Genomic DNA, 23,511 nt, shown 5'->3' with positions numbered 1-23,511 from the left:
ATTCCCTTTCATTAAATGAATACACCGTAGTTTAAACAACTGTTGTTGCACAATTATACCGTTATATCTTTTTCAACATTTAGATAGTGCTTCAGTACACACTAGCTACCCTTACATTCCTCAGGAAATAATGTCTTGAGGTACAATGGGTCAGTTAAACAGGCAAAAAAAAAAAAAAGGCACTTTCTAATTTGCATTTTTATTACTAATTGCTTTAATTTTTAGTGAAGTTAAATATATTTTTATTGGACACATAGTTCTTTTGTGAATTTTCTTTAATGGTTCTTTGCCTATTTTTCTGTTTGATTATTAATTTTTAATGGATTTCATGAGAACTCTGCATAGTAAGATTAATTACCCCTTTCGTTACAATTTTGTCATTTGCCTTTTTTGGTGAATGGCTTTATTGAGGTATAATTGACATATTATAAACTGAACATATTTAAATGTACTATCTGATAAGTTTAGGCATTTATAAACCTGGGAGACTATTGCCTCAATCAAGATAATGAACATATTTCATCCCCAGAAGTTACTTTGTGCCCTTTTGTGTTCTGTTCCTTCCTCACCCTTATCCCAGGCAACCACTATAAATTAGTTTGCATTTTCCAGAATTGTATATAAGTGAAACTGTATATACCATGTACTCTTTTTTTATCTGGCTCCTTTCACTTATAATTACTTTGATAAATCTGTGTTTTAGCATTTATCAATAGTTTATTCTTTATATTGTTGGGTGTTGTTTAATTGTATGGCTGTGCCACAGTTTGTTTATCCATTCACCTGTCAATGGACATTGGGGTTGTAACCAGCTTTTAGCTATTACAAATAAAGCTGCTCCAAATATTCACATACAAGTCTTTGTATGGACATATGCTTTCATTTCTCTTGGACAAATTTCTAGGAGCAGAAGGGCTGGATCATATTGCAGATGTATGTTTGACTTCTTAAGAAGCTGCCAGACTATTTTCTAAAGTGGTTGCGCCATTTAACATTTAACATTCCCACCATTAGTGTATCAGTGTACTTGCCAACTTTGAAATGGCCAATCTTTTGAATTTTAGCCATTCTAATATACATGCAGTGCTATTTTATTGTGGTTTTAATTTGCTTTTCCCTAATGACTAATGATACTGAGCACCTTTTTTTGCATGCTTATTTGTCATCCATATAACTTCTTCAGTAAATTGTCTTTTCAAATCTTTTGTCCATTTTTTAAATTGTCCTGTTTGTTTTCTGATTATTGAGTTTTGAGATTTCTTTGTGTTTTGTGTATACAAGTATTTTATCAGGCATATGATTTGCAGGTATTTCCCCCCAGTCTGGTTTGTTTTCTAATTGTCTTGACAGTTTAAAGAACAGAAGTTTGAGATTTTGATGAAGTTCAAATTATCAGCTTGTTCTTTTATGCATTTTAGTGTTGTATCTAAGAAATCTTTGCCTAACCCAAGCTCACAAAGGTGTTCTCTGTTTTTTTCTAGAAGTCTTATAGCTTTGGGTTTTACGTTTAGATTGTGGTCCATTTTGAGTTACTTTTGTACATGTTGTAAAGTATGGATCAAAGTTCATCTTTTTCACATATGAATATCCAACTATTCTAACACCATTTGTTGGAAAAACTGTCTTTTCTCCACTGAATGGCCTTTGTACTTCGTCTATACACCCTGGGCACTCTATACTATTCTTTTGATCTGTTTGTTTATCTTTATGCCAGTAGCAAACTGTGTGGATTACTGTAGCTTTATAAGATTTGAAGTCAGGTATTCTTTTCTTTTTCAAAGTTGTTTTGGCTGTTCTACGTAATATTAATTTCCATGTCGATTTTAGAATTTATTTTACAATTTCTCCAAAAATAACCTGCTGGAATTTTGAGTGGGACTGCATTGAATCTACAGATCATTTGGGGAGAATTTACATCTTACCAATATTGAGTATGCCACCCCATGAACACAATGACAAATTGCTTTGTCAGTTTCTCTCAGCAGTATTTTTGGTTTTCAGTATACAGGTCTTTCACATCTTTCTCCTTTTTTTCCCCAAAGTTTGTCACGTTTTTTAATGCCATAGTAAATGGCATATATATTTTTTTAATTTCCATTTTTGGTTCTTAATTGCTTGTATATAGACATATAGATAATTTTTGTGTTTTGATCTCAATCCTACAAACATTGCTAAAGTCAATTCTAGTGCCTTGTTTTTTTAGATTCCATTTAGAATTTTTACACAGATATGGAGCCAGGACCTCAGAGTGAGAACCTCCTTAAATTTTGCTGCCTGTGTGCCTCACTTGCCTTGCTCCACTTTAGCTCTACCTAGACAATCATGTCTGCAAAAACTGTTTTTTTTTTTCTTTTATACAGTTTGTCCATTTTTTGGTAGTTTCGAGCAGCAGAGTAAATCTAGTCCCTACTCCATTTTGGTCAGAAATGGAAGAACCCTATTACATTATTTCCTTTTTGATTTTTGTTGTGGTAGTTTATTTATATATTTAAGTCTTAAATATGATTTAAAAATCACATTAGCTCTGTCATCCAGTCTTCACTGGAGTGCAGTGGCAGCCTTGACTTCCAGTCTCAAGCAATCCTCCCACCCACCTCAGCCTCCTCAGTAGCTGGAAACTACAGGCACATGGCACCCTGCCCGGTTAATTTTTCAATTTTTTATAGCGACAGGGTCTCATTGTCTTGCCAGGGCTGGTCTCAAACTTCTAGGCTCAGGTGATCCTCCCACCTCAGCCTCCCAGAGTGCCAGGATTAAGGCATGAGACACTGTGCCTGGCCAGTTTTTTTATTTTAATGAAGACTCTTTAAATGTTCATGTTACAAAATCTGTTCATTGGTCCATAAGAATGTTGACAATTATTAACCTTTTCTGACTCATGTAATCCTTCGATGGATAACCTGATAAAAATTATGAATCTGCTTTCCAGAAACGCTTATATAAACACACTCACATTTCCATAGTAATTTCAGTAGTCCATAGACTCCCTGAAGGTTCATCCATTGATTCCATATTATGAATCCCTGTTTTGAGATTTCTTTCTTTCATGTCATGTTTAGGAAGGCTTTCCATTTCAAGATTATATAATTAAGGAAATACTTTTTTAAATGATGAGTTTATATATTTTTTCTCCTTTGTGTATATAGACAGACATTTAAAATTTTTCAAGTTCATGTGTTTTAAATGATCAAATGCGGTAATGTATGTGATAGCACCCCAAAAAATACAAAGTGCAGCACAGATGCTACCATGCTCGTTATCATCATCATCATCAATCATCATCAAAACATTCACCCTTTGAGCCATCTTCGTCACTCTAGAGAATTAAATCCAAAACAAGAATTATGTTAAGAAACAAAGTCAGCTATGAAAGTAATTATTCTTGCATGATCTATAAGGGAGAACAGAAAACACTATAAGTAGAGTTATCTCTTGTTATCTATAGAGGACTGGTTCCAGAACCCCTGGGGATACCAAAAATCTATGGATGCTAAAGTCACTTATATAAAATGTCATAGTTTTTGCATATAGTCTGTGGACATCTTCTCTCATACTTGGAATCATCTATAGATTACTTATAATACCTAATATAGTATAAATGCTATGTAAATAGTTATCATTACTGTATTTTTTATAGTATTATTGTTTTTTTCTGAATATTTTTTATCCATAGTTGGTTGAATTCATGGATAGGGAAGCCACAGATACAGAGGGCCAACTGTATTCAGTATAAGAGAATGTGTAAAAAAAATTACGGCGCTTCATTAAATGAGACACTGTAAAAACATTTAATAATGAAAATTACGTCATTGTAGAAATATAAGAAATACTTGCATTTAAATTGAGAAATGTTAAATTGTATTTACATTATGATATCTTACATAGAATGTATGTGTAAAAATTAAGAAGGGTACAGAAATATGAAAATAGTTGTTTTAGAGAGGCTTGTGAATAAATATTATTTTAGCATTTCCCTTAGTTCTGTTATGCCTTTGATTTTTTAGTATTATTTTTCTATATACATATATTTAGTCTTCCATCCCAATTTACATGGCCTTCACAGCTCAATTATAATGCTGCCTGACATGAAATTCTATTTCCTGCCTTATGATTTTATAGCATCGAATAATTTCAAATTTTGCTAGTCATGGTGTCTTATTATTACCCAGTTTTTAAGATGTGTTATGCAGTTTCTGATTATTTGTTGAATGCTACAGTTTTAGGGCTTGATTATGCTTTTGCTATGATGATTTAACTAATTATGGATTCATTTCTTCAGTTGCCCAGCAGGAGGCTGAAATGTTCAAACGCTACAATGGAACATTTCCATTATCTGGAATACATCAAAGTCAAGATGCCCTATGTACCTGTCCAAAACTACCCCATCAAGGCTCTTTTCAGATTGATGAATTTGTCCACAATGAAAATTCTTCAACAAAGATGCAGCTAGTAAAACAGAGGCTTGAAACTGTCACAGTAAGTTTATTTTATGCAGTTGAAACTTTAAAACTATTTCTATCCTGTTTTACATTGCCATGCCAATAAATATTCATTTAATGAAGTAAGTTAATTACTTAAAATTAGACCTTCCTATACTTTTATGGTTCCTTTCAGGTACTTATTCCTAAATCCTTAATTGCAACAGACAACCTGAATTTAGGATAATCTATCATGCTGTTCTGACTTGATATCTCTGTAAAGACTAGCCCAGCACCTAGTGATAAGGGAGGGCTCTGAACCAGATGACCACACCTAGGACTTAGCATGCAGGTATGACTCCATCTCCTAGGAAAGAAAGAGAAACTGTGACTTTATCAGCCCAGCATGGTGGCGTACATCTGTAATCTCAGCCACTCAGGTGGCTGAGGCACAAGAATCACTTGAACCCGACAGGCAGAGGTTGCAGTGAGGCGAGATCCTGCCACTGCACTCCAGCCTGGGTGACAAAATGAGACTGTGTCCCCGCTTCCCCAAAAAAGGAAAGTAAGTAAAGGCAAAGCATATCTTAAAATGCTTTGCTATAAGAAACAGAATATTTAGAGTGTGTTCTCAATAAAATAGAAGAAAACAGAATTTCTATTAATGAAGAAATGAGAGTCCCAAGATTTTGATTTTAAAAAGACATCTAAGATAAAATGAATTTAAAGAAAAACAAAAGGTAAGCTTCAATTAATTCCTCATTGCAAATGGTAAAAGAGAAAGTTGACATTTTAAAATACCAGATCAGTAGTGTAGCGTAGAGAACTAATTTCAGAAGCACACAAGAATACAGAAAAAAAGAGATGGGTGAAAACTATGGTTAAGAGTGTAGCTCTGGGGTCCAGCTGCTTAGGTATAGGAATGGCATAGGCTCCAACCTGTGCCAGCTTTTTGACTGGAGAAGTTTAAGTAAACCTAGTTTTCCTCATCTATAAAATGAGGTGGTTTATGGTTGTTTTGTTTTGTTTTAATTTAGAGACAGGATCTCACTTTGTGGCCCAGGTTGGAATGCAGTGGTGTGATCATTGCTCACTGCAGTCTTGAACTCCTGGGCTCAAGCAATTCTCCCGCGTCTGACTCTTGAGTAGCTGGGACTGTAGGCACACACCACCAGGCCTGGCTAATTAAAAAAATTTTTTTTTGTAGAGACAGGATCTTGGTATGTTGCCCAGGCTGGTCTCCAACTCCTAGCCTCAAGCAGTCAGCAGTCCTCTTGCCTCAGCCTCCCAGAGTATTGGGATTTTAGGCATGAGCCATTATGGGGATTGTAGTATTTCTTACCTTACAGGATTTTTAAGATTCAGTAAGACCCTAAAAGTAAACCTCTTAACAGGGTGTCTGATACATAGTGCCACTGATAAATGTTAGTTATTATTATTGATAATGAGAGAAGAGATGAATATGAGATAGATTGTGCACATGGTTGATCAGTGTTGTTAGAGACCAGCATGTGTGAAAAGAGACCAGCATGTGTGAAAAGAGATAACAAAGATCAAATACAAAAGGCCTTCCTGTGCTAAAGTCCCAAATCTATAAAATGAAAGTATCTATTACCAGACCAATTGATGAAAAGATGCCAGTATCTTAGAAATATCCTAGTGAAATCGTTTGATTTTTAAAGAAAAATCATAGATATAATGGGGGGAAAAAAAAGACTGGTTATCTACATAGGAACTAAGCTATCTTTGAACTTCTCCATAAGAGCTGAAGTAATAATGAAGCTGAAATAATACTAGTAGTATAATTGAAATTCACTAAGATAGAAAGATAAATCAGTGGGGAAAGGAAGAATTGTTCCCTTGTATGGTGTTGGGAAACCTTGTTAACTATGAGTTAACTGAAAAATACAGTCCGTTTACTTCTATATCTTAGGTCACTCACCTAAGTCAAATTCTCATTTACCAAGGAGTTAAATATGAAAATCCAGATCTTTTTAAAAACTAGGGAAATACGCTTGCAAATATTTCTCAAATGAATGAAAACATACTAATTTTAAAAGCAGTGGAAAATCCTCTCCCAAAATATTGATAGATTATTGACATAGAATTTTAAATTTCTCTGTTTAAAAATATAAGGATGTGTATATTTGTGTGTATATACAAAACATACACACACACATATATGTGCAACAAACACCAGCCTGGGGAAATGTTTACATAAAATGTATTAAAGAAACAGCCCTTTTAACATGCAAAAAATTAAACAGTAAAGAAAAATAGTAAATCTTAAAGAAATGGGTAAAAGAAATAAACTGTTCTTCTAAAAGGAGGAGATAGAAACGTTTCATAAGCATATTTTAAAAGTTCTATCTCACTACTCATAAGAAAAGTACCACATAAACCAGGTATTGCCCGTAAAATTGGAAAATAGATCGTGAAAATGATGAGGAGGAAGATGCTTTGTTAAAGGTAGTGTAGCATTCTGTTAGTGAAAATTCCTAGAAAATTTTTCTCAAAGATTAAATGGTCAAATGTAGTAAGAAGCCTAAGCATCCTGAGAAATATCTTTGACCATACTTTTAGTAGAATTAAGTGGAAGTCCTTTTATTAGAATTACTTTGAGCTCCTTGAAGACAGGGGCTGTGCAGCCTTGTTCATTGTTTTATTCTTACCTTCTTTAATAAATATTATCCTTTTTCTTGCTTCCTTGATAGAGATCTTGATTAGTTTTAAACTATACAAGGAACTACATTGAGACGGTTTTAGTTCTGACTGTGCTCTCTTCCTCTGTCCTTTTCTTTATAAAGTTAGAGACTTGAAGGTGTCCCAGGATGCAGATTACATTCCATCTCTGGGTTTAGATTTTAACCTAAACCCAGAATAAATGTAGGAATATAGAAAAATATATATATTTCTTAGTTAACTTTTAGAATATGTAACTATAAATTAATAAATTTATTTCAATATTGCAGTTCTTTGTATTTTAACTTTTTTAATATAATCAAATAATGCATGCTGTTCCAGATTTTAAAAGGAAGTCTGAATAGATACATTGAGCTTTAAAGATGAAGAGAAACATGTTTCTTCACCAGGAAAAAAAAGAAAATGTGTTCCTTGTCTAAAAACTTGCATGGCAAAGTAACTTCATCTACAGGCATAAAAACAACTCACCAACAGATTTATAAAAACAAGTTTCCTACAGTCTATCCATCTTTATTCTGTAAAACTTAACATCCTGGAATCACCTAAGTCTTGTAGCTTTTTTCTGATTTCATTTTATATACCTGTCATCCTCAGATAAATGAAAGGATGTAAGAACTAAAGAAAGTAGATGTAAAGGAAAAATAAAATCAGAAAAATGTTTTTTTTTTTTTTGAGATGGAGTCTCACTCTGTCGCCCAGACTGGGGTGCAGTGGCGCGATCTCAGTTCACTGCAAGCTCTGCCTCCTGGGTTCACGCCATTCTCCTGCCTCAGCCTCCCAAGTAGCTGGGACTACAGGCGCCTGCCACCATGCCCGGCTAATTTTTTTTTGTATTTTTAGTAGGCTAATTTTTTGTATTTTTATTAGAGACGGGGTTTCACCGTGTTAGCCAGGATGGTCTCGATCTCCTGACCTTGTGATTCGCCCACCTCGGCCTCCCAAAGTGCTGGGATTACAGGCATGAGCCACTGTGCCCGGCAGAAGAATGTTTTTTAAGAAATGAAATCAAAGGCAAGAGAGAAGCAAATTGATAATTTATTATAAAAAAATTTACTTCGAATTATTACTTTATTTGGCTTTTACCGTATCTTTTCTTTTTAAAATTATTTAGAGAATATGTCTGCTTTGGTATTGAGGTAGATAGAAGCTGCCTTTGGAAATGAAAGTTTTGCTTTGGTTTTAAAAAACCATTATTTTTCCATTGTTGAGAGAATTCACTGAATTTATTTTTCTGATGATATCTGCAATGTATTTTCTTTCAGAATGTACATAGTATGTATGGGAATAAAAACAAAGTGTCGTCTTTATTCCATGGCAGCCTCATTCTATATTTTGCAAACATTTAGGTTGACTGAATTCCCACCTTTTGTCATTATGCCTTTTCTCTTGTTTCTTGCCATTGTATTTCAGTAGACCCCAAATTCCTTTTTTTATTTATTTGTTATTACAATAGGAATGTTTTTCTAATAAATTATGGTACAGGTTTAGGGTGTAATTTTTGTGGGGTATGTGTGAGTGAACTGCATAATAAATTCAGTTCAGCAGGTATATAGTAGGTGTTCAGGCATTAATGAGTAAAAGATACAAAAAATAGATAATTGTCGGTTATTGGGAGCATTACCATTTAGTCATAATATAAATCACTTAATTATTTCATAATTATCATACTTGACTACATGTTGCTGCCACAGCAATACCTAACAGCATTCTGCAACCCAGGTAAGACTTCGCGGGTGGACAGTATCTTGAGAGCATTGGTAAATCTCATTCTAAGTTTTCAGATCCAGAAATTTGATTTTATCAGTGCATCCAGGGTTGCTCAGAATCTGTAGTATCTATTAAGATTAATCAATCCTACAAAAAGTTGATTAATAAATGAGAATCCATGAAAATACATCTTATAATATAATAAAAGGTAGACTATTCTGGCAGCCTGAACACTCAAGATCTCATCCTATCTAAATTTAACCTGAAGCCTAGGCTAATGATCACAGAGTTGATTGCTAAGTAGAGCCATAGGAGTATGGATTGAATGGGTTTGAAAATGTTTTATGCCAATTTTGAAAAAAGATTAATTTTCTCTACCCCACAGGAGATACCACCGTATATATTGATTAATGATAACTAACATCTGTTTAATTATTAGTAATAATTGATATATTTCTGGCACTGTGCTAAAGGCTTTACATTTTATTGTATTTAATTCTCAAACCGTCCTATAGGGGTGAGTATTATTCCCATTTTCCAGAAGAGGATTTTGAGGCTTACAGAGATCAAGCCACATAACCAAGATCACACAAGTAGTAAACACTAGAGCTGGGATTCAGCCCAGGTAGTTGGACTCCCATGTCCACAGTCAGTTTAACTGTCTCCTTTTAGTGACTGAATTACTGATATGCTTTAGACACAGTATCTGGCTCTTAGAAATTTCTAAATGAAAAAATTAATAGATATTCCAGATTTTGAGCAACTGTGGATGCACTGATAAAATCATATTTCTGGATCTAAAAACTTAGAATGAGATATACCAATGTTCTCAAGGTACTGTCCACCTGTGAGGTCTTACCTAGGTTGCAGAATGCTTTTAGGTATTGCTGTGGCAGCAACATGCAGTCAAGTATGCTGATAAATAATTAAATGATTTATATTGTGACTAAATGGTAATGCTCCCAATAACTGAGAACTATCTTTTTTTTTCTAAACTCCATGTTGATTATGACCATTTTTCACTAGCTCTGTACTAGGCTGATGCTATATGCTGGCTAACTCCTAATTGGACTGGACTTGAGTATTTTTTTTTCTTTTTCTTTTTCTTTTTGAGATGGAGTCTCACTCTGTCGCCCAGGCTGGAGTGCAGTGGCGCGATCTTGGCTCACTACAACCTCCACCCCCCGGATTCAAGTGATTCTCCTGCCTCAGCCTCCAGAGTAGCTGGGACTACAGGTGCACGCCACCACGCCTAGCTGATTTCTGTATTTTTAGTAGAGAGGGGGTTTCACCACGTTGGCCCAGGATGGTCTCGATCTCTTGACCTCGTGATCTGCCTGCCTCGGCCTCCCAAAGTGCTGGGATTACAAGGCGTGAGCCACCGCACCCGGTCAGACTTGAGTATTTTTACTGTCTCCTTAGCAGCAGATTTTCAAATTGTCCATAATACATCGACTTTTACTAGTTTCTCTTTCAAAATGATCTTTTCTTGGCCTTGTCCCATGAATTGTACAGAGTTCCTTTCTGTAGCTCTTTCAATAATAGTCATATATTTCATCATTTAGTACTATTTACTATTTAATATTAGATTTCATCCAATACAAATAATATGGGAATGATAGTTATAGCTATTATTATTTATAGAGATAATTATATATTGCAGTTAACTCAGCATGTGTCTTTTACACCTGTTAGTGTTCTAGTATAGAATTTTATTATTCTATTGATTGAAGAGCACATTTTTCTTGAGGCAGATAACCTTTGAGCCCTCAGGAGTTTCACAGTGCCATTTGTTTGGGCAAGTTAGATTTACCTTGAACATGTCATTAGGTCTCTTTCATTGGAAACAATGCATAGTGACAATGGCAGGATAATGGATAAAGAAACTTCCAAATGCTGATTTAGGTTATTAGAAGATTAACATCTGAGTGTTTTGAAAAGTCAATATTTAATGAAATTATGAATACTTCCTTATTTTACTGTATTTCTTTTAGGAGGTGATACGATCCTGTGCTGCAAAAGTAAGTAGTTTTTATTACCAAGAAGATAACTTTAAAGGTATAGTGATGCTCCAAAGAACTGGAATGCACCATTCATAGAGTCTGGAACCTTTATAAAAGTTAATCTGATGTGTACTTTCATTATTGGAGCTCAGGTTTATCAAAGAATTACAATACTGGAACCTGATAATTTAGTAAGGGTGATCATTTAGCAAGTAGCTTCACATTTTTAAAGATTTAAGAATACTAAGTGATTGAGATACTTTCAGTAAAGGATCAACAAGGTCATGTCATACCCTGAGAAAAATTTTATATGATATTTAATTTGTATAAGACACTAGTCAATATAGTTCCAGTAGGTATATGCTGAGTAAACTGTATAAACATTGAAATGCATGCAAGCTGTACATAAATGATTTATTGTACTGATAATGCTCTTCTTCATTTATAAGCCTTTCACATTTCTTTTCTCGTTTAACTATACTGTATAATAATCCTGAGAGATAGATTCGATATAATAGTTATTCCAATTTTAGAAAGGAGGAAACTGAGGTTTATTCAGGTTGAGTGATTTGCCCAAGGTCCCAAGTTAGTCTAAAAATGGTAGTGTACAAAAAGGCTCTCGATTAGTAAACAATTTCAACTAAATTGTATCTTATATGCTTTCAACATAGCAGCTTTCCTCCTTTTACAAGCAAGGTTATTTTATGTATAACTTTTAACTTAGGTGTTGGGAAAATAAGGAGTTGGAATGGCAACATGTGTTCATCCTTCCCTCTTCTGTCCACTCCCAACATTCAGTTGAATAATTAGACATCTATTCATTTAACAAATATAATTATATATCACAAAGAGAAGGTAAAACATCCAGAAGGAAAGAATTAGAATGGTGTTAGTATATTTAGAGACTGCTTCATATAATAGTGCAATGGAATTTTTTTTTTTAATTCCGTGGGCACCTACTACCATTTGGTAGTAGGCACTTGGAATGCAATAGGCTATTGTCTCTTTCCTGATGGGGCATGTTAGGGAGGGAGGAACGTGTCAGAAAATACAAGACTTACCCCATCACTGAGCTGTCCAGCATCAGTCACAGAACCCATCACTTTTATACCTAATTATCACAAGTCAACAGGATATGGAATATAGACAAGGGGAAGGAAGACGAGGGGGTAAAAGAGAACAAGCTATATTCTGACTTGGGCTGCAGATGTTCAGGAAACGTTCCTGATAGCAATGATTGGTGTAATGATTGTAGCTCCAAGATTACTAAACCTTCTGAAGTACTCATTGTGTATAAAATCGGAGGCAAAAATACAATTTATTTTCTGACTAGCAATTCAAAGCTATTTCTCTTTATTTAACAAATGTACTGCATACTCTTCTTTTGGAATGCTGTCTGAATGTCCAAAGAATAAAGTGTCCTGCACAGATTGAGCAAGGCTTTATGGAGAACAGCTTCTACTAATGTGGAAACTCCCCAAGGGTGAAGGATCATGCCATTCATCTTCATAACCCTAGTATTTAATAAAGGTAGAATAAATACTCATTGAAAAAATGATTAATTTGGAAAGGAATCAGTGTCTGGAAAAATTAACCTTACTAGTATCTCAGTTATTCTTTTTTTATAATAGTTTTATTGAGCTATAATTTACATACCATAATGTTCACTCTTTTAAAATATACAGTTCACTGGTTTTTACCATATTCACAAAGTTTTGCAACCATCCCTACTGTCTGATTTTAGAGTTTTTCATCACCCCTGAATGAAGCCCCATATCTCTTAGCAGATATTGGGAGGGGAAGCTACTCTCAAGAGGATGGTCATAGAAGGCCTTGCTGAGAGAAACACTTAACAAGGAGCTAGTCATGTCCTGCAAAAATCCTCATCTAGGAAGAAAACTGGCATGCTCAAAGAGCAGAAAGAAGACCACTTTGCTTAAGTAGTGTAGTGAGCAAGCAAGGGGAAACAATTGTAAACCATAAAGTATCTGAGACAGGTCTCAATCAATTTAGAAGTTTATTTTGCTGAGGTTAAGGACAGGACCCAGAAGAAAAAACACGAATCACAGACACAGTCTGTGGGTCTGCCTTTCTCCAAAGATGATTTTGGGGGCTTCAATATTTAAAGGGAAAAAAACAGGCTGGAGGAGAAAAGAAGGGTATGGTCACATTACTGAATCCTCAAGTTGCAAGAGAAAAGGCGCATGTAGGGGGATAGTCAATTATGTATTCATCTCACACTCAGTAAATTGACACTTTTCAAAAGATGAGGTGAACATGAAAGCTACCTGTGGAGATATTTAACCTTTTATCTGTAGCTATCTGCTTATGAATAAAAAGAAAAGGAACTCCTTGAGTGACTCAGCTTTCAGCTTATTTTTTTTCTTTTTGGCATTAGATTATAAATTACCTCAGGGAGGAATAACACACACTCTCTTTTTCTGTCTCTTTAAATTTTACATAATACTGCTTTCGCTTCTTATCTTTATGTATCTGTCCCTCCACACACCTCTGTAAGCTTCTTGAAGCCAGGAAACTTCATCTTTTTTTTTTTTTTTTTGAAGTATTACATCACCTACCCTAGATGAATATAAATTCAGCCAAGTTGAAGTTTATTGAGTTATGTTTAGAGAAGAATGCTGTAAAGGTAAAGTGGTAATGTATATTGTAGTCGAATCCACCTCAGAACATATTATTCACTGAAAACATTTTTTTAAAGGTTCAAAAAATAGAGAATCCAGGGAAAATTTTTTTTAATTTTTCTGTTTAAAACGTATATTTGGATATTTTTGAGATTTGAGTAGAATAGTGTTTTTCAATTATTCGAAAAGGTTTTCAAAAAAAATAAATTTTAAAAACATAATTATTTTTTCATGGCATTCCAAAACTGGATAACTGCAAATTAAGATGAGAACTTACAAACACAAAAAGGAAACAACAGACACTGAGTTCTACTTGAGGGCGAAGGGTGGGAGGAGAGAGGGGAGCAGAAAAGATAACTATTGGGGACTGGACTTAATACCTGCATGATGTAATAATCCATACAAGTCCCTGTGACACGAGTTTACCTGTGCAAGCTTCACATGCACCCCCGGACCTAAAAGAAAAGTTTTTTTAAAAAGATTTATTATTTTGGCACTATTTGGAAGACTGGCTTAACTGGAAGAGTAGTACAAACTATAGTAATCTATATGTGGAACGTGGTGAGCAATCTAGTATGAGTCCCGGCTTTCTGGCCTTGGCAAGTAGGTGGAGAATGATGGCTTTCTCTAAGAAAGTAAACAGTGGGGCAAAAGTTAGTTTAGTTCTGAACTTAGTGATCAGGAGATGTGTTTTAGATTTAAGAAACATCAACATTAGAAGGCAGATGAATTGATGAAAACAAATGTTTCTGCCCAGTGTAATTATGTGATGTGAAGGAAGACGAGGAGCTCAGCAGATCTAACAAATAGCACTGATGAGGAATGGCTGGACATAGCAGGATAACCAAGAGAAGATGCCTCCCCAGAAACAAAGATAGAAGGATGGAGGCCTAAGTGAATCTGCTGAATTTGATCATTTGAAGTCCAGGGTTACCATAAGTCCAATTTAGTTTTATCGTGGAGACAAGCTTTGTTGTACCCAGTTGAAGACTGAAGGATTCAGATATATGGATTGCAGTTGTGTGCTGTTGTTCAAGGAGTTTAGCTTTTAACGAAGCTTAAGGAAGTAATAGAATCAGAGGGAGAGTTTTAGTTGGTTTGTTTACTCTTTGCTCTTGTACTAAAATAGAAGGGTCTATGCTTCTAGCCTGCAGGGAAATAGCCAGTAGGAATTTGAAAGTAGAATTTGTTTTTCGTTTTGAAGCAGGGTCTTCCCTGTCACCCAAGCTGAGTGCAGTAGCGTCATCACAGCTCAATGCAGCCTCGACCTTCTGGGCTTAAGCAGTTCTCCTGCCTCAGCCTCCTGGGTAGCTGAGACCACAGGTGTGTACTGCCACGCCCAGCTAATTTTTTATTTTTTTGTAGTGATGAGGTCTCACTGTGTTGCCCAGGCTGGTCTTGAACTCTTGGACTCAAGCGATCCTCCTGCCTCAGCCTCCCAAATTGCTGGGATTATAAGCATTAGTCGTTGGGCCTGGCTTCTGAAAGTAGAATTTGGAAGAGCTTTAAGGATAACCCTAAGGGGACTGAGGGATGAATCTTGAACAGAATGCTGCTCTTCCTCTAACCCTGGAAGTAAAGACATAAGGATCGGTGCGAGAGGTCCATTCTTTCATAAGTTTGGAAATGAGAAGTTCAGGGGTTCAAGACCAAATTTTCTCTGTGAAGCAAGGCAGTGAACTAAGAGAGAAAAGGAGGTAAAGGTTTTGAGAAAACCAAGATGCATTGAGGTAAATTGCTTTACCCTAAGGAATATTGCTGGATAATTGGTTTGAGCCAGGACTAGATCATAATTTTGAAATTGACATGAAGGTATCGTATCAGTAATCTATGAACCACCAGTCCTTGGTACCTATCAGAGGCTCAACAATCATGATTAAATATAACTAAAAAACTTTATAGTGACTGATTCAAATTTGAATACTGGTTCTAGCTAATGTAGTAGTAATGAACTGGTTTGGGGGTAAGATTTTTCTGGTATCTTATTGCTGTAGAAATTTTTCCTTAACAGTTACAGTGTTTTCTTCCAAATCCCTCACTTCTGTGTCCTGGCTTGTAAAGAAAACATCTGAGGACTGAGAGGTCGTATTTGAATTGCTCTTTATAATACCATAGGCTACTCATTGCTTAGACTTTACTAAGCTAGAAATCACAAGAGCATAAGCTACTCTTAAAATTTATATTATGAGAATGTAAAAGATACCTGACTTCAAATATATTGAACCTCACTTTGGCTCAAGTTTTCTGTTTAACTTTTTATTTAATACTGGTATTTTAATTTTTACAACATATATATGATTTGCAAAAAAAAAAAAAAAAAAATCCTGGGTATTATTGGTTTCTTTTTTTCTAATGCCACCAGAACTGCCATCAGATTAAAATATTATCTGCATTATTGTTCATATTGGTGGAAAAATATGACAGCTGTCTGGGAGAGAGAGATGAATTTGTGAACTTTTAAGTGTACAGACAGCATTAACATTCTTTCGGTTATAATTTAAAACCAACTTGAGATATCATCACAGCTTGAAACTTCATAAACAATTCTTCAGGTGAATGTAGCATGTTATCTAAAATTAGCTAAAAGGGTAGACTTGTAAGTATACATGGAAATGAGTACTATATATCTCCCAAAGGTTTTAAATTTTAATCGCTAAAAGAGAAACTAATTGTCAGCTTGCTTAATATTGTGCATTCAATTTCATGTTCAGAGCAGCAAGTTTTTTAACATGAAAATTAACCCCCGTCTAGAGAATTAGTATTTGCATATTTTGCTTGTCTGCTTATACCCTAAAAGAGTAGGCAAAACAGTTTCATGATTAACTTGGTAGAAGTTCCAGATGATTTTTTTTCTTTATTATGAATTTCATTAAATTTTTATGCTTTTAGTTTTCTCCAATATGGAGGTATTAAACTGACTTTGGCAGACTGTGGTTTTTGCATGAAGCAAACAGAAAAGGGTGTTGTGAAAAGAGGGTAGATTGGTGTAGGGTAGACTATCTTAACCAACCTTTCTGTTGTTGTAAAATTATTAAGCAATTCTTTTCCACAGCACATATTTCAAAAATAGATATTGCTTCACTCTATTTAATGGTTATTATTATTTTTCTTCCTCTAAATGGAATAATAAATATATACGAGCTTGCTTTGAAAATGATTTGAGTTCTAATTTCAAAACAAATATCTAATAATAACAGTAATAATTAACAGTTACCCCAAACTTTAGAAATTATCTGCTCTGTTATGTTGCTACTCTCATCACTTTATGGACATTTGAATAGTCTGTAAAAAAATATGTCAAGAAAGATCAGAATTATAAAAATGTTTAGGAAGAACATATAATTATAGATTACAGGTTTTTTTTTAAAAAAAGAAAACATTTTGTTTTAAAAGAATGGCAAGTCTTTCTGTTTGAACAGAGGCATTTAAGTATCCTATTTTAACTTTCCTGGTATTTTTTGTTTTTAACACAAATTTCTGAAGAAGAAGACTATAAATGGCTATTGTGTGTATAGATACAGATATATCTATAGATATATCTATAGATATGGATATATGTAGGTGTGTGTGTGTGCAAAGATGTGTGTGTATATGGATATATCTTCATTTCTCCAGCATACACTTGTTTGTTTGCACCAGATTTTTAAATGCATTACTTGATTTTAAGATAAAAATTTTCAGGAAGTGAAACTGAGAAATGATTCCAAAAAGAAGTGAATTAAATAGTTAAGTGATAAATATGTTCTTTTCCATTTGAAAGCACAGAACTCTGAAAAATTGGCTACATCATCATATTACATCATAAATAACTAATTACCCTTACTTCTAGTGATGTTAATAATAACTAATATAACACCTTATTTGTATACTACTTTATGGTTTGCCCTTGCCAATATATTCTATTTAATCTATTTCTTATTTAATGTTCATTAGTGCTTTATGGTTAACATATGAATAGCACTTTATGATACCAGTTCATCATTATTGCTTTCCTGGCACATTCCCATTGAAGTATAGATATTATTTTTCTTATCTCCATTTAAAGATGGAAAGTGAAGCTCAAAGATATTAAATGAGTTTGTTGTTTTAGGTATTGTATCACTATAACTGGTCAATTTTGATCTGTATTTAATGGATTTTGATAGAATTTTTAAAGCTGGGCGATATTTTAGAACTGATGTGGTATTTGACCCCTCCAACTACTTCGGAAAATACTTTCATTTTTTAATGAGATGACATAATAGTTTAGTTACTTTAAAACTATATTAACATATGGTCTTAATTGACTTTTTCACTGAATTTGCTAACTGCTCTAAGAGAAAAACCTAAACTAAGATACACTGTTTATCATCACTGTTTAAAAGCAAAAAATAGAAAAAAAATTTACAAACATGTAAATAATGAATCAGATAAAGGGCATGTAACGAGAGCCCAGTATTGTCTTATACAGAACATCAAAAGGAAAATTTTAAATACTTGCACAGTAGAAGTCCTCTGTATGGTTTTCATTATTTAACAAAAAAATGGGAAAGGGGCTGTTTTAATATAGTAATATTTATATGCCATAAATTATCGTTTTGTTAATTTACAGATTACATTTTTGAAGTTAATTAGGAATCAGACTGTCAATTTCTCCAAAATAGATCACATTTTATTGTGCTTTTTGAAAGTAATGAAAAAGATTAAATGATTGATTTGTTAATAATGAAAAAAAGATAGATTTTTTTTCTGAAACGAATTCTGATTTACAAGGTGAATTTGCCTATAAACATTTCAAGCTTTTTCAGTGTACTATTTATTTTCCTACAAGAGCTACAGTTAAAATGTTGTGTTTATTATGCATTTCATTTCTGTGAGGCTAGTGTGCACTCAGGTAATCATACTAGGTTTTCTATGTTATAGAACATTGTATTTACTTACAGAAATTTTCCGTGTTATTTTAATGATACTTTTAAACAGCATCCTAAGAGTAAGGTGTTTTGACGCAATGGAAACTATTTCACATGGCAAGCTAGGTTACAGCTGTGTTATCTGTGTCACCATGATGTATATAAACATGAGGAGTACAGGTGTTTTCTGTGTATCTCTGAAAAGGAAGTACTTGCTATTTCACTAAAATGCTAGGGAAATGTGAATATGAAACATTTTTACTCTTCCTTAATTGAACCAGTCAAGGAGTCATTTTTATTTCTTGCATTTCTTTGCATAACTTAAGACTACTCTAAGTTATTAATAATATCAAGTCCATGCTAAACTTTAGTAAGGCTGATTTATTTTCATATAGCTATGTTCTAATTACTATTATATTTTTTTCTTGATGAAAATGATTCTCTTTTGTAAACTTTACAAACTAACTGTGTACATCATTACCACTCCTTTTGACCTATCATGTGTCCTGGTTTGTATAATAAGCAAATATTTCTCATCCAGTTTTTGCATCAGTAATCCAGGAAATTACACTGTAGTTTCTGATTTGTTTTCCTAATACAGGTCAACAAAAACCTCTCATTTACTTCACCACAAGCAGTCTCCTCACAACAGTCTAAGTTAAAGCAGTCAAACATGCTGACCGCTCAAGAGATTCTACATCAGTTTGGTTTCACTCAGACCGGTGAGCCCCTTTCTTACTTTGACAATTCTTTTAAATGTTCAGATGCTTGTTATGTTGATGAATATCACTTATTTCTTTAGAAATAAAGCTCATAATGGTCAGTTTTTACACTTGACAAATTATATTCTAGCATCTCTTTTGTCCTTAAAATCACCAAGATTATTTCAAAAGTTAGTTTGGAATTGGTAACAGTAGATACACTGAACCTTGTGCTATTAACAGATAATTTAAAACTAGCAAAACACGTGAGTTTTAAACCTGTATGATGTTAAATCTGATTCAGTTTCCCAATTAGATAAAGAACCCATCATAGATGGATAATCCCGTGTTATAATTCATTTCAAGGAAAGCCAAGGTAAAATACATTTTGGCAGAAATAGGATGTAACCTGTAGTGATATCACATCCCATTAAAGGGCAAATTAACAAAATATGCAAAAAAGCTTGTTACATAACTATACTGAGTCACTGAAGTGAACTATACAATTGTTTTGGCTAATGTTTTAAATGAGTTTCAATAAGGTTTTTAAAGGATATCAAAGGAAAAACATCTAAGTGAGAAATGTTTGTGGTATTGAAAGATGACTTTTTCTGTTCATTAGCTATATGTTTTTGACGGTATTTTTTCTATTACTGAATTCTTTTAGAAAGGTAAGAAAGCTGAAAATAACAATTATCTTTTATAAAAATTATATGAAAAAGAAAATTTGAGTATGAGAAGATCAACATAATTTACTTAGAAATTTGAGGACAATATATACCACTTTTTTACCTTGAAAGTATTTGGAACTTACATATACAAGTTATTTTAATATTGCTGTGTAGGTTACATGTTATAGTGAGAAAATACTTGGATTCACAACTCTTATGCTCAACCCTGGCTGTGCCTTTTATAACCCCTATTACCTGCAAACCTTAGGCTCTTCATTTGAAAACTGAAAATGATATTTACATTATATATTGTTGAAGTTTAAATGAGATTGCACATATGAAAACACTGTAAGCATAAGGTGCTATAGGAATATAACATATTTATATTGTAAACATGATGAATATGTGTAAGCTAACTTTGAACTACTTTGAAATCTAATTTCAAGTCACTATAATAATTAATAACAGTTATCTCAAACCTTAGAAATGTTTAATTTCTAGTGTTCCAGATATCTGCCAGAAACTAAAGTAATAGTGTTGGCTATTGTTATTTCCAGTGGAGCTGCATCATGTACTACCTCTTTAGATTATTCTTTTCGCCCTAAATAGATACTGGGCTTGGCTTCAGACCTTGTCATTTTTATAACTAGGAGGGAGGGAATCTCTCTCCACCACTCTATCCCTACCAACTGTCTGGGAACAAACTTTTCATTCCACAATTCAGGATTAAGAGCTTAGAAGGTAAATATCTGGTTGAGTTAATATATTGTTTAAAATTCATTTAAGCAGTATCTTATGTCTGTCTGCCAACAAGGTATAGATAATAAATACAAATTTTTTTTTCATTTTTTGTAAAGGGAAAGAGCAGAGGGAATAGGTAGGAAGGCCTTTGAAATGGGAAGAAGGATTACCACTGAGACAGATTAAAGGGAAAGAGGGATATGATAAAGGCAAGCCTTTCAGACTTCACAATTATATATAGGATTGGCTCCATTTCGCTTCAGTTTCCATGGCCATGTAGGCCATAAGAGGGATATTTATATCCCTGCACATACTATCTCAGAAGCATGACCATTAAACCATTTGGTTACTAATATGCCTAACCACATTTTAAGGCGTATCTTTCTTAGAAATGTCATTGAGATATCACTGAACAGAAAAATTGCAAAAGCATAGTATGTGGTCCATCTCAAAATGGCCAAATTAATCTATTTTATTAAGAAGCCAGTGTTTATGAAAAAAAGTCCTGCCTTAGGAACCAGGTGAGCTAGTTTTCAGACCTAACTCGATTTCTAAATGTGGAATCTTGAGCAGTTTCTTCAGGCCAGAGTTTTCTCATCCCTCCAAATAAATGAGGGCTCTGGCTTTGGTGAGTTTCTGCTTTAAAAATTCTGTGATTCTATTCAGTGTTCAAATCAGTTTGTAAAATGGATAAATAATTAAGTGTTGATTGTATGAATAATCTATTAGAATCTGAAACACGTGACTACAAAAACAAATCATGTAAATAGAATGTTTAAAAATGAAAACCTCACTGAAAACCTATCTGAAATATACAAGTCACATCTGTCGATATTTGCCTTTGGACAGTATAAAAGAAAGCTATTTACACAGAGCTAGTAAGTATGAGCCCATTAGCGCTTGTGCTAGGAGACTTAAGAGTAGGGGTTGATTTTATATATATGTAAGTGGGTTTACATGCTAGAGTGCTAAACTCTGAAGTGAGTTTATGTTCTGTTGTAACTTTTATTGATCTTATTCAAGGCGAATTCTAGGTAACGGAGACTACTAGAAAAGTAAGCATTTCTCTCTTCTTTGATTTGTATTCCTCACAATTTCTAGAATGCTTCATTTATTCATTCTAAAATCATTTTAAGCGACCACTTTGTTTAAGGCCCTCTATTTAGCATGTGGAGTAAATGTTACAGTCTCTGCCTTCAGGAACCTCTAGTCTGGCTAGGGAGACAAATAAGTATGCACCAAATTAAGTCAGAATGTGACAAATTCTGAAATCACAGTGTAAACAAAGTGTCACCAGAATAAAGAGGGATAGGAGAGCTAAAATATTCTCAAACTTTATGTGTTCCAATGGAACTCTTGGTTTTTTTGCCCGAAAAACCCTTCTCTCCACCTCCACTTCCCCTACTACCAAGTTTTCCTAATCCCAGTATTCCACAGCACCATTCACCCAGTTGTTTAGAGATAACTAGGAGCCACTCATGATTACTCCTTTTCTCTCAACTTCCCTCTTTCCCACTTGCCCATGCTGTATTTGGAGTTCAGCGAATCTTTCTCCCCAACTACAAAATCCCGTTGCAGTAGTCCCTGTACCTACTGCAGTAGCCCTGAATAAAGTCTTTCTTACTGTGCTTTAACAAGTATCATTGAATAATTTTTTTTTTTTAACAATGATTAGAAGAGAGCTTGGTATGGCTGGGGAGTGGTTTGAGTCTTGGTTTAACTGGAAAAGGTGAGATGAATGTGTTTAAGGTGAACTAAGTTTGCAGAGGTAGATTGGGTCAAATCATCTGCACTGAGGAATTCACATTTTATTCTCTAGATCAGGTGTCCTGACGCCTGACCCACACCCCCAGGTGCACAGCAGGAGGTGAGTGGTGGAGCTGGGAGCATTACTGCATGAACTCCGCCTCCTGTCAGATCAGCGACATCATTAGATTGTACTGTGAACGGCGCATGTAAGGATTTAGGTTGTGAGCTCCTTATGAGAATCTAATGCCTGATCTGAGGTGGAATAGTTTCATCCCAAAACCATTCACCTTTCCTCATCCCCTGCCCCCTAGTCCATGGAAAAATTGTCTTCCATGAACCTGGTCCCTGGTGCCAAAAAGGTTGGGTACTGCTGCTCTAGGTAAAAGAATTATCCAAGGAATTAATATGAAAGGGATATTCTAAAATGTATTTTTTTCTTTGAATACAGCTGACATCTATGTGAGGAATAGGTTACTTGTATCCAGAAAAGCTGGATACAGCTCCTATGAGATGCTTATTTTAGGAACTGTTCATTAAGCTATTAGTCTAAGTTCTTAGCAAATCAGATAATCCTATAAAAATTAAAACTATAGCATCTTCCCTGAGTAATTTTTATAGAAAAAAAATTATAATTTTAACATTTTTTGCTAAATTTTAGGGCATAGCCCATCTAAATGCCTCACCATGTAGTAAACATCTTATATTGTATCTCAAAACTGTTTCCATACTTTTCTAGTGTAATGAAGAAAATCTATAAAACAATAACAGCAACTTGCATTTGTATGAAAATTTATAAAGTGCTTTCATATATATCCTCATTTGATCCTCTACAAAACTCTCTGAAAAGTAGAGTAAACATGAAAATCATAGGGAGTGAAATCATTTTAGAGCTTCTGGGACCTTAAAACTTTTATTACTCAATTTCTGTACAGTGAAACCGAGAATCAGAGAGGCTGACATGTTAGAATTCACGTAGCTAGTGGCAGTCATGTCTAGCTCAGTACTTCTCATCCTCACCATACCAAACTGCCTATTCCTAGACGGTGGTACCTGTTTAGGGAGATGAAGTGGGCTCCCTGCTCACAGCCCTCAGGGAGACTGTGTCTAGAGCCACTCCTTCATTCGTTGTCCTGCCACATTGCTAAGTGGGCCCTCTGGCTATGAGTATTACCTTCTTTTTTTTACTAGCTTTAGAGTTCTAAGATATATTGCAAAGTAATAATATAAACAGTATAACTCTTTGGAAAAGGTGTGGTTTTTGAGACTGAGGTGTCAAGGAGGACATCC

At 34.3% G+C, this 23,511-nt stretch overlaps 1 protein-coding gene across 14 annotated transcripts in view; it reads left to right on the top strand.

The window, feature by feature from the left end:
* Positions 1 to 23,511, top strand: part of AHI1 (Abelson helper integration site 1) — a 209,111-nt gene that overhangs the window by 81,385 nt on the left and 104,215 nt on the right. For all 14 annotated transcript variants that reach the window (XR_010140352.1, XR_010140353.1, XM_024248789.3 and 11 more), the window contains 3 exons: positions 4,280 to 4,476; positions 10,823 to 10,849; positions 18,964 to 19,084. Coding sequence is in view for 12 of the 14 variants with exons in the window: in XM_024248789.3 (XP_024104557.1) it covers positions 4,280 to 4,476; positions 10,823 to 10,849; positions 18,964 to 19,084 (345 nt within the window). In the remaining 2 variants the exon portion in view is untranslated. The remainder of the gene's footprint in view (positions 1 to 4,279; positions 4,477 to 10,822; positions 10,850 to 18,963; positions 19,085 to 23,511) is intronic.

This window comes from Pongo abelii, chromosome 5, assembly GCF_028885655.2.
Source record: "Pongo abelii isolate AG06213 chromosome 5, NHGRI_mPonAbe1-v2.0_pri, whole genome shotgun sequence".
Classification (NCBI taxonomy): domain Eukaryota; kingdom Metazoa; phylum Chordata; class Mammalia; order Primates; family Hominidae; genus Pongo; species Pongo abelii.
The sequence above is the reverse complement of the archived record's forward strand: the minus strand, read 5'-3'. Positions and strand labels throughout refer to the sequence as shown.